Source organism: Ailuropoda melanoleuca, chromosome 17 (assembly GCF_002007445.2).
Source record: "Ailuropoda melanoleuca isolate Jingjing chromosome 17, ASM200744v2, whole genome shotgun sequence".
NCBI lineage: Eukaryota > Metazoa > Chordata > Mammalia > Carnivora > Ursidae > Ailuropoda > Ailuropoda melanoleuca.
This window is the reverse complement of record NC_048234.1, coordinates 39,613,099-39,627,958: the sequence shown is the minus strand read 5'-3', so window position 1 is coordinate 39,627,958 and position 14,860 is coordinate 39,613,099. Positions and strand designations below refer to the sequence as shown.

The window sequence follows — 14,860 nt, the reverse complement described above, 5'->3', positions numbered from 1 at the left end:
CCTTCCTCACCTGCAGCTGTGGAACCTTCTACCTGAGATGCACGGGAACGATGCAGGGGGACCATCCGCAGGTGCCACGTGGACGAGCACGTTGACGTTTAAACAAGAGCAACAAAGACACGTCTTTCCATGAAAACAACACTGGCCGTAAAATGACTCCAGAAGAGGATTCCTTCCTCCCCTTTCCTTGCCAAGTGAAACACAGAAATTACTGGGGAAAAAACAACAATTCAGGGTGAAGCACGTCTGGCTTTGATTAGCAGACAGCAAGGGACAGAGAGGGAGCGTGTCCGTCGCGACAGCTCCTGGCTGACCTGGATGGTCTCAGACACACCCCCTTCTGCAAAGGCACTCACGTGTTGTCTGTTCATCAGTCAGACAGTGGGATTCCATCCATGGGAGTCTTTCCTACAAATATCATAGAGAGAGGCTAAGGACATGGTCTAACAAGGAAAAGAGTATAAGAAATACACATTTTGGATAAATGTGTGCTTTTTTTTTCTTTAAAGGACAATCCATACAGTAGTTTAAAAAATTTCATTGAAAGTTAGGAATTCCAGTAAAATTATCAGCAAGAAGCAAGGTGCTGGAGGATGAGAGATGGATCCAGAACACAGAGAAGAGGGACGCTAGTTTCTCAAATGGCCAAAGGACAGGGTATGTATGGTCTGCTCTGAAACTAGAAAGACCATTCACATACAGTGGAGTGTGTGAGCGGGAGGGAGGTAGTGGCAGAGAAATTGGTAAAGCAGGAGGGAGGGTGGCGTCCTTCAGTATGTGGGCGCAGGGAGGGATGCACCCGGAATTTCCAATGGGAAAGAGGGGCACCGTCCCCCATTCTGCAGTCCAAGGAGACCCTGCCCAAGCCAAAGGCTGCCCTCACCGGGACACGACGGAGCTAATGGAATTATAAGATGTGCCGCTGTTGCAGCTTGAGTCATAGGCCTCCTGGCCACTGCCGTCTAGGTTGATCTTGAACACAGAGGACGCCTTCAGTAGAAAGTCTGCCGCGTCCCGACGCCCCAGCTCCCGCAGTTTGGACATGAGGATGCCGACCGTGCTCTCGGGGTAGGAGGCCCATTCCCGGAGCAGAGCGTGGACCGGGCTTGGGAGGAAGTCCTTGGGAGTCCCGTTATTGGTGTTGTACTTTGCCACAAGGTCGGGGAGACCCAAGTTCATGGCGAGAAGGCACCAGTCCTTCCCCATGGGATCGGGTGGGTCCAGGAGACGACACAGTTTCCTCCGGGTCAGGAGGTTGAGATCTGAGGCATGGATGTCCATCCCCAGGCTGGCCTGCGAGTACACGTCGTGACACCCAAAGCACATGACACTGCTGAAGCTCTCCTTGTACCCCCCCATGGTGTTCGTCAGCGAGGTCTCCTTCAGGGTCTGCGCCCGGAAGAAGTCCCGCGGTTGGTAGATCATGACGGGCTCGTGGTGCTCCCGCAGCTGCTGGGGGCTCAGGTAATGCTTCACCGTCAGCAACCCCGGGAGCGTGGTGGCCATGACGTTCTCCATGGTGCTGCACACGGAGTCCAGCAGGAGGCAGCACTTTATCTTTTCTGTCTCCAGCCCTCGCACCTGCACCTCGATGCCCTGGCCGTGGTTGACCAGAAGCACCAGCAGCTCGGCCCCGCGGTTGGCAATCTTGCAGCCGTTCACCCACAGGCGGATGTCTGCGTCCCCCTCGGCGCTCTGCTGGTGGATCCAACGGCAGAGGTTCACCTGGACTTTGTAAAAGATGCCGCACGGGAAGGGGGTGAGGTACTCCACGGGGACGATGCGCACGCCACCGTATACCCTCCCCTCATCCTCCTCGTCCGTCCAGGAGCGGTGGAGGTTGTCCGTCTTGATCAGGGCAGGGATGTCCACCATGGTCCCACTGCTCAGGTCCCGGGCACAGATGTCCATGGCATCTAGGATCTGCAGCAGCTCCTCCACGTCACTGTCGGGCACCAGACGCTGGACGTCCTCCACGGTGTAGCGGCCCCGGTAGTGGTGCAGGGCCCGTGGCGTCTCCACGGAGAGCAGCTTCCCCAGGATGTTGGTGCAGAGCCAGCGGGGGTCCAGGAGCAATACGTCCTGGACGGTTTCACTCTGCATGATGTTGATCTGCCAGAAGGGATAACAGGAGGTCACACATGGGGACCGAGACGGCCAGACGCGCCAGCTGTTCAGAGCGCTGGACGACCCGAGNACGAGCACGTTGACGTTTAAACAAGAGCAACAAAGACACGTCTTTCCATGAAAACAACACCGGCCATAAAGTGACTCCAGAAGAGGATTCCTTCCTCCCCTTTCCTTGCCAAGTGAAACACAGAAATTACTGGGGAAAAAACAACAATTCAGGGTGAAGCACGTCTGGCTTTGATTAGCAGACAGCAAGGGACAGAGAGGGAGCGTGTCCGTCGCGACAGCTCCTGGCTGACCTGGATGGTCTCAGACACACCCCCTTCTGCAAAGGCACTCACGTGTTGTCTGTTCATCAGTCAGACAGTGGGATTCCATCCATGGGAGTCTTTCCTACAAATATCATAGAGAGAGGCTAAGGACATGGTCTAACAAGGAAAAGAGTATAAGAAATACACATTTTGGATAAATGTGTGCTTTTTTTTTCTTTAAAGGACAATCCATACAGTAGTTTAAAAAATTTCATTGAAAGTTAGGAATTCCAGTAAAATTATCAGCAAGAAGCAAGGTGCTGGAGGATGAGAGATGGATCCAGAACACAGAGAAGAGGGACGCTAGTTTCTCAAATGGCCAAAGGACAGGGTATGTATGGTCTGCTCTGAAACTAGAAAGACCATTCACATACAGTGGAGTGTGTGAGTGGGAGGGAGGTAGTGGCAGAGAAATTGGTAAAGCAGGAGGGAGGGTGGCGTCCTTCAGTATGTGGGCGCAGGGAGGGATGCACCCGGAATTTCCAATGGGAAAGAGGGGCACCGTCCCCCATTCTGCAGTCCAAGGAGACCCTGCCCAAGCCAAAGGCTGCCCTCACCGGGACACGACGGAGCTAATGGAATTATAAGATGTGCCGCTGTTGCAGCTTGAGTCATAGGCCTCCTGGCCACTGCCGTCTAGGTTGATCTTGAACACAGAGGACGCCTTCAGTAGAAAGTCTGCCGCGTCCCGACGCCCCAGCTCCCGCAGTTTGGACATGAGGATGCCGACCGTGCTCTCGGGGTAGGAGGCCCATTCCCGGAGCAGAGCGTGGACCGGGCTTGGGAGGAAGTCCTTGGGAGTCCCGTTATTGGTGTTGTACTTTGCCACAAGGTCGGGGAGACCCAAGTTCATGGCGAGAAGGCACCAGTCCTTCCCCATGGGATCGGGTGGGTCCAGGAGACGACACAGTTTCCTCCGGGTCAGGAGGTTGAGATCTGAGGCATGGATGTCCATCCCCAGGCTGGCCTGCGAGTACACGTCGTGACACCCAAAGCACATGACACTGCTGAAGCTCTCCTTGTACCCCCCCATGGTGTTCGTCAGCGAGGTCTCCTTCAGGGTCTGCGCCCGGAAGAAGTCCCGCGGTTGGTAGATCATGACGGGCTCGTGGTGCTCCCGCAGCTGCTGGGGGCTCAGGTAATGCTTCACCGTCAGCAACCCCGGGAGCGTGGTGGCCATGACGTTCTCCATGGTGCTGCACACGGAGTCCAGCAGGAGGCAGCACTTTATCTTTTCTGTCTCCAGCCCTCGCACCTGCACCTCGATGCCCTGGCCGTGGTTGACCAGAAGCACCAGCAGCTCGGCCCCGCGGTTGGCAATCTTGCAGCCGTTCACCCACAGGCGGATGTCTGCGTCCCCCTCGGCGCTCTGCTGGTGGATCCAACGGCAGAGGTTCACCTGGACTTTGTAAAAGATGCCGCACGGGAAGGGGGTGAGGTACTCCACGGGGACGATGCGCACGCCACCGTATACCCTCCCCTCATCCTCCTCGTCCGTCCAGGAGCGGTGGAGGTTGTCCGTCTTGATCAGGGCAGGGATGTCCACCATGGTCCCACTGCTCAGGTCCCGGGCACAGATGTCCATGGCATCTAGGATCTGCAGCAGCTCCTCCACGTCACTGTCGGGCACCAGACGCTGGACGTCCCTCCACGGTGTAGCGGCCCCGGTAGTGGTGCAGGGCCCGTGGCGTCTCCACGGAGAGCAGCTTCCCCAGGATGTTGGTGCAGAGCCAGCGGGGGTCCAGGAGCAATACGTCCTGGACGGTTTCACTCTGCATGATGTTGATCTGCCAGAAGGGATAACAGGAGGTCACACATGGGGACCGAGATGGCCAGACGCGCCAGCTGTTCAGAGCGCTGGACGACCCGACCAATGATAAAATCTCTGCACGTGTTGCAAAAACTGACCCAGGGCATCCATGTGGACGGATCTCGGAAATCCAACACTGACCTGAAACACCGGCTGGAGAAGGTTATGGGAGACGCGGAAAAGCCTACCTTTGACCATTTAAAAAAAAAAAAAAGGTCAACGTAATGAATGAAAGACAAAAAAGAGAGAGAGATGGCAGCCAAACGCAAGGAGTAAAGTTTGACTGGATAGTACATCCTCAAATAAACACACGAATGAATAAAAACAGCTACGGAAGAGATGACTGGGACAAGTGGCAAACACTCAAATGAGGACTACATATGTACTAGTAATATGACATCAATGCTGTGTTTCTGGAACATAATTATATTGTGGTAACATGGGGGACTCCATCCTGAGCCCTCTGTCTTGTTCACATCTGCTCACTGACGCCCTCAGCTACGTGGGCTGGGGACTCTTGCAGATTAATATACCAACCTGAGAAACACCCACCACAGCCTGGAGGGGGGGAAGCTTGCTTTGGTCCTTCATGAATTTGTCAAAGAACAAAGTCTCTCCCCTTCCTGACACACACACGTTGCCATGAGACCCAGTTTGATGCTAGATGTCAGTGAGAGGCATGCGGACCCTTTGCTCTCACTGTGCATCCCCTCGCCCCATAAGATCTGCAGACAACTGTCCAGACTTTGTGGAGAACAGCAGCACAGCAGGGTCGTTGCCCGCCCCATCTCCCCTGCTTGTAGGTTGTCCCCCAAAAACTGTAAACGACAAGGAGTTGCCTGCTTTGTGTTTTGGTCTCATTTTGGGGCTACTTTACTGTACCCTCCACCCTGTACCAGTGGGAGAATACCCCATGGCTTAGGAGCTATAGGTGAAATTATTTAGGGGTGAAATGTCATATCTGCAAAATAAATAAGCAAATAAACAGAAGAGAGAGAAAAGCCAGTGGAGCAAAATGTAAACACTTGGTTAATTCAAGGGTGAAGCAGACGATGACTCTTTAAGCTATTCTTACCCCTTCTCTGAAGGCTTCACATTTTTCAAAAAAGATTCCAACTGTTATATTATTCCATCATGTAAAATTTTAACACACACAGAAGAAAAGGTCTGGAAAGTTTTGCCCGCAGGAAAAGTGATGCTGGGGAGGAGGAGGGAGGAATGAGGCTGCGGGGGACCTGGAGCGTTACCTGTTACCTGTATTTCTTTAAAAAGCAAAAGTCTGCAAGAAAGAAACGTGACAACACGCAGAGGCAGCTGTGGTCTGGGCGCAGCACTCCCCTCCTCTCCTCCGTCCATGCTCCGGGCCAGTCCTGCACATCCTGCGGACCCACGGTGGGTTCCCTTCTCACACAGAGGCCGAGGCTCCTGACTGTTTGTACCAGGACTACTGTCTGGTCCGCACTCCAGCTACAGCTTTGAGACCCCCTCTGCCTAAGAGTCTGGTCCAACCAATCCGCAGATTGACAATTCCAGGAGGGCAGAGCAGATCTATTCCTTGATAAGGCACATGGGGGGGCACCATCTGCAGATCAGCCCTGGGACACTGCTGTCCCCTCAGGGTCAGGGAAGACAGAGGGAGACACTGGCCACATCGGAGCAGACTAAGGGGACAGACGGCTTTGTGCAGTGAGGGGTCCCGGAGCAGAAACCGGCATCAGAACAACAGGTGACATGTGCCTAAGAGCTTCCTTACCAGGGGCAGTAACAGCACTGGGGGAGGGGCTGGTGGCCGAGCAGAGCGGCAGATTCCCCTGCCTTACTCCCACCATCAGATCCTCACTTACTCACTTACTCAAGGGCAAGGAGGGGTGTGATGCAGAATGAAGTGGATTATATCCTTGATCTAGAAATTGCTGGTCAAATACCAGAAGGCAAGAAAATACTGGGGCAACAGAATGAGTTATTATTATGGTTAATCTTAGTTTGGATTCCAGCCCTTGGATTCAATCACTTTCAAGTGCAGCTGGAGGGGCCTGTAGATTACCGGCAGTGCAGAGGAGTTCAGCGGCTCCCGCTCTCACTGCTTGACGCGCTAGCTTTCAGGGTCACTGGATTCAGCTGTAATGTCAAGCCCCCTCTGACCCACACAAACTGGCCTCGAGTCGGGGGGACCCCGGGACTGGACAGGAGGCTCCTGGGGCCTAAAATTCTCAGAACTGCCTCTGGGTTTTCATGTTCAGAATTGCTCTTCGTGGCCCAGCCTAGCCTAACTGTCCCCTGATGTCCCCGGACGGAGGAGGGCAAAGGCTGTGTCCCCTCTCTGGGGACAGGTAGAGGAGGCAACTAGAACAGCATTCCCAAGCTGCACCCTGGTGCTGAATGCCACACACGCCGGGGCAAAGATCCCCATTTCTCAGTCATTTCTGGGGACACTGTATGTTGTGTTGTAGTGTCTCCGGACATCTTCTCGTCACTGCCTTTTCTCGGTCATCTGTGCACCCCAAGGTCTGTCTGGAGCAGATAACAGCCCATGCCAAGCAGAATCCAGAGGCTGCAGGAATCACAGCTGAGCACCAGGTGCCCCAGGAGGAGAGAAGAGAGGCCCAGCCACCCCGTGCAGCAGGAGCTGTGCTCCCTAACTCCCACGAGCTGGAAAACGAACAAATCTGAACACAACCACAGGACAGCATTCGGGCGGGAGGGGGGGGCTGGGGGAGCCGAGAACCGCAGGTCAGAAAATCACCTGCGCCTCTGCGTGACAGCCCCGTGTCTGGATAGGTTATGGGTGGTCGGGCAGTTTCCACTCCGCCTCTCCAGGCTCAAAGCACCCTGGGAGAGGGGACAGACACACGCCCCTGGAGCCCCTCCCACACCCCCGCCGGGGCTCCGGCCCCCACCTCGCCAGCACTGTGGAGCTGCTGGGCGATGCGCCTGAGGTCTCCCTCTCTGGCCAGCGGGTTCAGCTGTTCTTGCACGTCGTCCACGAACTGCTGCAGCGACATGAGCTGGTTGGGCCCGTGGAGCTTCCTCCAGGAAGGCAGCGTGGAGATGATTTTCTCACACAGGTGCGTCATTGGAGGGCACACCTAGAACACGCAGGGCAGGACGGGTCAGCCTGTGGCCGAGGAGAAGCCCAGGTGGAGAGGATGGTGCTCTTTTCCACCCCGTTGCAAGAAACACTTGAGAGGAAGAGTTAGTGCTTTTTTTTTGGGCCTGCTGGGTTAGTTCTTTCTTTTAAAGTGTTGCCTCTCCCGGGAAACCCATTTACAAGCGTAAAACGGTACGGATGCTTTCATTTCTATTGCTACTGGTTAAACAACGGTTTTGGAATAGGGACTCAATCACAGGGCTCCTTTAACCCTGAATGCTGTGTGTTCCCTCCCTCCCTCCCCTGGATCCACTCTTTCAGCTGGAAGATGGTCACATCAGAGAAAGGAAGAGGAAAAGATGAACTGCCGTTATTAGCAATATTACAATGGGTTTTTATCAGCAAATTAGGTAATCGTGGGACTGTTGTGGACGTACAATTTAAATTAGACTGATTCTTGGTAATGGGCTCGGAATAGATTTCTTTCTTAAATTATTTCCAAAAATTGTATTTGAGCATAGTTGACACGCAATGTTATGTGAGTTTCAGGGGTGCGACAGGGACTGGACGAGTCCATAGGTTATGCTAGGCTCACCACAAGTGTAGCTATTTCTGTCACCACACACTGTTACAACACTATTGATTATATCCCCTGTGCTGTGTCTTCTATTCCTGTGACTGATTCCTTCCACAGCTGGGAAGTTGTATCTCCCACCCCCTTTCACCCACTTTGCCCATCCCCCCACTCCCCTTGAAATAGGTTTTTAATTCTTAAATTTGATTCAATAAATCATCTATGTGACAGACTCAGATAATCCGCACACCATCCTAATTAAGAACAACACCAGCCAGACACTGCCCTGCATCATTAATCAGGCAGTCCCTTCTCGAATCCTGCCTTTATTTCGGCTAAATTCCACTCCCTATTCGTAAAATAAAGTTCCCAGGCAAAAAGGCAGTCTGTTTGAAGGGTTCCAACTGCTCGGCTGGGGAATGTGAAGCAGACACTCTCACCACACCCCCGTTCAAAACTCTTCGGGGACTCCCTAGAGCCCGGAGCAGAGGCCCTAATGCCATCTGGTGGGGAGGTGCTGGGTCCTTCACAGACCACAGTCCCCGAACGCTGCCCACTGGTTTCTGTAACTGGGTTCCTCTGAGCACCCCTCCCCCGGCAGACTACTCCCCACTCACTGACTGTGCTTTACTGGGGCCCCCATCAGAAGGCAAGCACTGGCCTTCAGGAGAGTCCAGAGTTTTCCTGAAGATTCGTACAGCATATCTGGAACTGGAGCCTGGTGTCGTGAACGGGGGCATGTCCCAGCGAGGAAGCAGGAACCTCTAACTGGAGGGGCCACCCACCCGCCACCAGGGGAGGGACAGACACATGTTCCTCATTCATATGCAGGCTCGGGCAGCAAGAACTTTCCAGGGAGCATTCTGCCCTTGGGATGTTTACCCTTTTGGAGCAGCTCGGGAGAACTTTTCGAATATTAAAGAGTAGCAACTTTTTACAGGTCAGAGGCACTGAGAATATTTTTTCCAGTCTATTTCACCTTTTAACTTTCTTCATGATGTTTGCCAGGAAAGAAATTTTAGTTTTTATGTTGTCAAATAGGTATACTTTCTTTGAAAACTCCTAGGGTTCTCTATATTGCATGAAAGGTTTTCAGAAGCAGTACCAGGTTATTTTAAAAACACGTTCAAGATATTGCGGGTTTTTTTCTCCTACTTTTTCTTTTTTACATTTAATAGTTTTAATCCACCTAGAATTTATTTCTGGGATTCGCAGTGAGTAGAATTCGATCTCATTTCATTCTAGACTAATAGCCAGTTGTGTCAGATCATGGATGAAATCACATTTTCCCCAAAATTGAAATAACATCTTTGTTTTCTATTAAATTTCTGTAGATGTTGTGATTTACTTATACACTCGCTTATCCCACTTATTGATTTTTTTGATTTTGGATTTATTAATTACATAGCCTTTATAATATGTTTTATTTATTCTTCCATTGAAATTTCAAGATAAAAACCCAACCCAATTGTCTCATTCCCATAAGATATGTGCTAGAACTGTACTAACTGTACTAAGAGGAACCCTTCTTTCTTTTTAAATTTATTTATTTATAGAGGCGCCTACGTGGCTCAGTGGGTTAAGCAACCGACTTCGGCTCAGGACATGGGTCCTGGACCAAGCCCGGCATCAGGGTCCCTGCTCAGTGGGGAACGTGCTTCTGCTCCTCCCCCCGCTCACGGAAGTGTGCGAGCTCTCTCTCTCGGTCTTAAATAAATAAACAAAATCTTTTTAAAAAATAAACTTATTGTAGAGAGAGAGAAAGAGAGGGTGGGGGGAGGGACAGAGGGAGAAAATCCTCAAGTGGACTCTGGGCTGAGCGTGGAGCTCGATGTGGGGCTAGATCTCACAACCCACGAGATCAAGATCTGAGCCAAAACCTAGTTCGGACACTTAACTGACTGAGCCATGCAGATGCCCCTCTGCATTTTCTAAATGTTTCACAATAAGTCACTTCTGGGTAGCTTTTGTGATTTGTAAAAGGCCCTGTTACTTGTAGACCAGCCACTAAAACTGTCAGAATCCCATCGACACTAAGCGGCCCCTGTGCCCATAACCCCCCTCATCTCCAGGCCACCTCCTTATTCTCACCCTTCCTTCCTCCTCCCAGAGCAATGGGACACAGACACAACCACGCAGCTGCCTCATCCCAGGGCCCCTGCAGACTGAACCTAACCACGCGGACAGCACGAGGGGCCAGCTCCGGGGTGGCCGGATGTGTGGGCAAAGACGGGCCTGCGGCCTCCCGGCTCACTCACCGAGATAATCTGGCTCCGGATATCTTGCAGGTGACTTCGAAGGACCTTCATGTCCTTAGAGCCAGAAGCGCCGGCATCCAGAACAAACAGCTTGTTTGAAATGTGAAGATCGTTCCCAAACCTAAGGGAAGAGGAGGGGCCGCCTCAGGGTGCTGCCGTCCCACCAGGTGTCCCCACAGACGGCAGGCTCCGGCTGGCCTGAAAAGCTGGTCTGAAGCCAGAAAGTTCCCGTGACCTGGCAAAAGCAGTGGAGGGGCAGGGGGCGGCTCCCATCCCACAAAACGGCAGGAACACAGTATGGGAAGATTTCAGGTCCCCTGACGCAGGACGGGTGGGGCCTGTGCCCCCTCCTTGCAAGCTAGGAGGGCAGAGACCACTGCAGGGTGATGGCGCAAGCGCAGACGATGGGCCTGACAGCCATATGTTAGATAGAAAATATTAGTATGAGCCCTTTTTTTCCCATCAGGAAACCACAGGAAGCGTCTACAGTCCATCCACCGAGAATTCACATTTCCAGCAGACTATACAGAACTGTCGCTTCGAGGGTTTTTGACAGACACTGCGTAAAAATACGTATTCCTACACCGTGACCTGCGCACGTCCACACTGATCAATGAAACAGAAGTTCACAAAGCATGTGCCAAGAAAGTCATGCCGGTATTTCCCCCTCCAGCCCCTCCCACTTTCCAGACCACGTCAGGACCCCAAGTGACTGTCATGAGCCACGAGTTGAGCGGTGCCACTCAGTGGTAAGAAGACAATCATCAGACTCGAGGCTAAAGCAACAAAAAGAACCAAGAGACTACATCAATCACGGTGACAACAGCTGATGACACTGCATTACACGACGGACATTCGGTAAGGGCTGAACTTAAACATTTCTAGGGGAGAAACATTCTCACCAAAAAATAAAAAAAGAAATGAGGAGAAAAGAGAGAGAGAGATGTAAGGTGTAAGGTGTAAGGTGTGGATGCGCTAACCAGCTAGACGGGCGGACGTCAAGTCCCCACGACGCGGGCTCAAGTATCTGATGAGGTTATGCGTCAACTGGACTTGCCTCTAGAAAGTGGAACATCAATGCGTGAAACCCCTAACAGACGCTCCCCCGGGGCCGTGGTCCTGGGAGGTGAGGAAAGCAGTGCAGAGTCTGTTGTTTTTTATCCCATGCTCTTGACTTCTGCTGGACCTATTTTCAATGTTTTGATAAAAATAAAAACTATACCACAAAAGGCAGCCAAGCAAAGGAGGCCTCTGATCCCTTCCTCTGATGTCCGTGAGCTCTGTGGGATGGCCCTGGCAGCAGCGATGCCCTCACCTGTTCCTGATCTCCTTGAGCAAGGACGCGTCCTTGTCATATCTGAACTCGCCTCCAGCCGGCCGAGGCACGTTCATGATGTCGGCGTGGGTGGCCACCAGAACGACATGCAGCGGGTTCTTCAGCTTGCCGCCGAAGGCTGGGGGCAGAGAGCGGGTGTTTCATAGGGGGGTCCTCCTTCCTGGCTGCCTCCCATCCCTGGGTGCGGGGGGCCGTGCTGGCCTCTGGATGGGCAGCCTGCCCACCGTGCGGGCTCACCCCGAGAAGGCCCAGGCCTAGCCAGCATCGGGATGAGCCTGTTTCCTGGGCTCAGACCACAGAACTCGAGGGAGCTTCTTGGCTCTTCCTCCTCCCTGCTTGCACGGTGAGGGGAAACCAAACTCTGAGCAGGTGCACCCTTTACAAGACAAAGAAAGCCCTCTGAACGCAGCAGCACCCAGAGACGGCTGAGAGGACCTCCTGCCGTGCACGCAGACAGCCTGTCCTTAGGGGAGTGTTTAGGAAGAAAACATCGAAAAGAATGAGAAAGAACGCAGAATGGAGGTACCCTGAGGAGGTTAGGTCCAATTATTTGATTATTCTATGAATTCCAAAGGAAAAAATGGAGAGCCCAGTGTCTACCATGGAAGGCTGCTCCTTTTTGTTTTGTACAAAGGAACAAAAGTGTATTCTGCAATGTTTTCTTCTCTAGGAATAAAGTTAAGATGATACGTTCACTCAATACGGTCCCTTCCATTCTTGCTGGAACTACAGAACGAAGGAGGGCTCCCTCTGCCTTACGTCACGTACCACAGGTAGAGGCACAGAGGCCATCAACGGACGACTTCCACTTCCACCCAACAAAAGGGACCACAGCGCTAACATGTGGGGAGAGCATGAGACATGGTTCTCAAGGGGTTGCTCAGACTTGGTCTCTTAGGCAGGAAAACGTGATCATGTAATAAGTCCCTGCGGACTAAGGGAGCAGCTGAGGTTCAGGAACCATTCAGAGTGGGAATCTTATCACAGGAGGGAGAGACCAGGGGAGCCCCACTGTTGGGCACGAGCCATAGATCCGCCCAGCGGGAAGGGCGCTCACGCACCGGGGGGCGCGCCAGCTTACCGATGGGTTCTTCAACTGGCACAAGAGACTTCAGGAAATTCAGCCAGAAAATCACTTGGTTCAACTGGATCTCGTAGGGTTCTTCCAGACTGAAAACGATGACGTGGATGGACGTGGGATCATTTGCAGCAAAGTAGTCGTAACAGCAGAAATACACAGGATTTCCAGAGAATTCCCACACGCTGAAATCACCGACTCCTACAGAGAGAAGAAAGATTACTATCTGAAACACCACCAGCAAATGCCAATCACAGTTCTTCTCAGCGGTTTAGGGACTGCCAAGGGAAAGAGTGATGTCCACCTGTTTATCTGTGCCTCTTCAAGACACAGACATTCCCCCCTTCCCCACAGGGATGATTCCTCACAAGGAAGGAGTCGGAGCCACCTGCTGGCTTCGGGTTCCCCATCAACAAACTCACAGTCCGAGAACGAATGTGGTAAGATTCCATATCGTCAAATAAGCATAAATTCTTTTTGGAACATGACGGGGTATCCAATGTTGTATGTAAAAGTCACTAAGATATGCAACTAAATGTAGGTTCAATAATGACTACATTCCGCTTCTGCAGGTGAGTAAGTGACCTGCTCAGGTAGGTCAGAAGTGAGCGGGCTGTGCGCACAGGTGAGAGATGCAACAGTTGATTGGCAGTTCTGTGTCTGAAGGCGGTGGAAGGCACTGTGAGTACGAGGGGTCCATAAGCTCACCCAGAGCAGGGGCAGTGGAAGGGTCAAGCAGGGTAGAAGGCTGTGTGCCCTAGTGTTGGGGGGCAGTTGCTCCCTCGTACCTGAGCGGTGGGTACAGAGGGTTTTCTTGGAAGTGTCTTAGTTCCTAAGGCACCTGGAACTTCCCAGTGACCATCCAGACACATGGGCACCCCCAGCCCTACACGGCCAGTCCCAGCAGGATGGTGACCACCCAAGCACTGGACTCTGGGGAAACCAGGCAAGACCACTTATGCTGTAGGATTTCAAGCTCCCTTTCCCTAATTCTTCCCCTTGTGCTTACTTGGGCCCGAAATTCTGAGTGTACAGTTACTTTGAAAGATCCAAGGGCTCTTCTCCACCTTCTCTCGGAGCACAGGCACCCTGGGGACAGGACTCTCCAGGTCCGGCCGCTGAGGCGTCCGTGTGAAGGCTCCGGAGCACAGGCATAGCCCCTCCAGCACCGGGAGCCCTGGGAGCCGGACTCGGGGCGGGGAAGGGGCTGGGGAGGAGCCAGGGGAGCGAGGGGTGCTGAGGACAGGCTGCTCCTCTCCCTAAGCCACATGCCACCTCGGCTCCGGGACCCCGGAGGACACTCCGCTTTTAAGAAAGGAAAACACCGGCGCGCGGGCTACTGTACCGTTCAGATAAGCATTCTGGATGTCGATGGCCTTGGTGGACTGGTCGTCGGCTGCGCAGTGCGGGTGCTGGGGCGGGGCCACCAACACCTCCAGGGTCCCTCGGGTGAGGCCCGGCTCGAACATCATGCTGCGGCTCCTCACGCTCACATGCTCGGCCCGGGTACAGGTTGCTGATGCTCACGGACACTGCAGGTGGACGGACGCGGTGGGACCAGGGCGGCCTGCACGTCTGCTCCCCTCCCGCCCGGCCCAGTCCTGTCCCTTCCCCAGACACTCCCATCCCCACACCCTGCTGCTTCGGGCTGGGCGCCGTGGGCCCCCCACGTGTGCTCNTGCTCCGGGGAAGGAATGGCTTCCTTCTGTCCCAGGCCTTGGATGCTTCACTGTCTGTGGGATGTTCCCCTGACTTTTGTCCATGACACTGTCCTTCCATTAATGTCCCCACCGGGACCCTGACTGAGGCAGAGGAAGCCGTCCCACTCTGGTCCATGCGATTGGGTCAGGATGACTGCAAAACGAGTCTACACAGCAGCAGGCCAGGCTTGTCCAGGGACAGCGGACAGGATTCGATAAATGACAGGCATTCCTGAACCCACTGAGCTCTCATTCCGACAGAGTTTGTATACAGTATCATGGAAATAATAACTGCACAGGGAGACTTGAAACCATAGAGGGGAAACATGAACTTTTGCTAAGTGCTGACCCCTGGTGGTGGAAAGCGGCAGGCCCGCTGGAGGAGCGGCCTCTGTGCCTGAGCAGGAGACCCTGCCTCCCCTGGGCTGCTCTCTGGGGACAGCAGGCTGCCTCACCTGCAGGCAGCCTCCCCTGCAGCGCTCCTCCTGGACACCCGCTCCCCCCCTGCTCTGGGTGTGTCCCTCCTGCTGCAGCCCCACAAGGCGACAGCCACGCCCCTCCGCGGACCACAGAAC

The 14,860-nt window shown here is 53.4% G+C and overlaps 1 protein-coding gene across 1 annotated transcript in view; it reads right to left on the bottom strand.

The window, feature by feature from the left end:
• Positions 1 to 502: 502 nt before the first annotated feature.
• The window catches only part of DAPK1 (death associated protein kinase 1), a 175,234-nt gene continuing 160,876 nt past the window's right edge, over positions 503 to 14,860 (bottom strand). The window contains 7 exon segments of the mRNA XM_034646962.1: positions 503 to 2,112; positions 7,149 to 7,337; positions 10,172 to 10,292; positions 11,487 to 11,625; positions 12,589 to 12,786; positions 13,931 to 14,085; positions 14,087 to 14,117. Coding sequence (XP_034502853.1) covers positions 880 to 2,112; positions 7,149 to 7,337; positions 10,172 to 10,292; positions 11,487 to 11,625; positions 12,589 to 12,786; positions 13,931 to 14,085; positions 14,087 to 14,117 — 2,066 coding nt within the window. The 3' untranslated portion in view covers positions 503 to 879.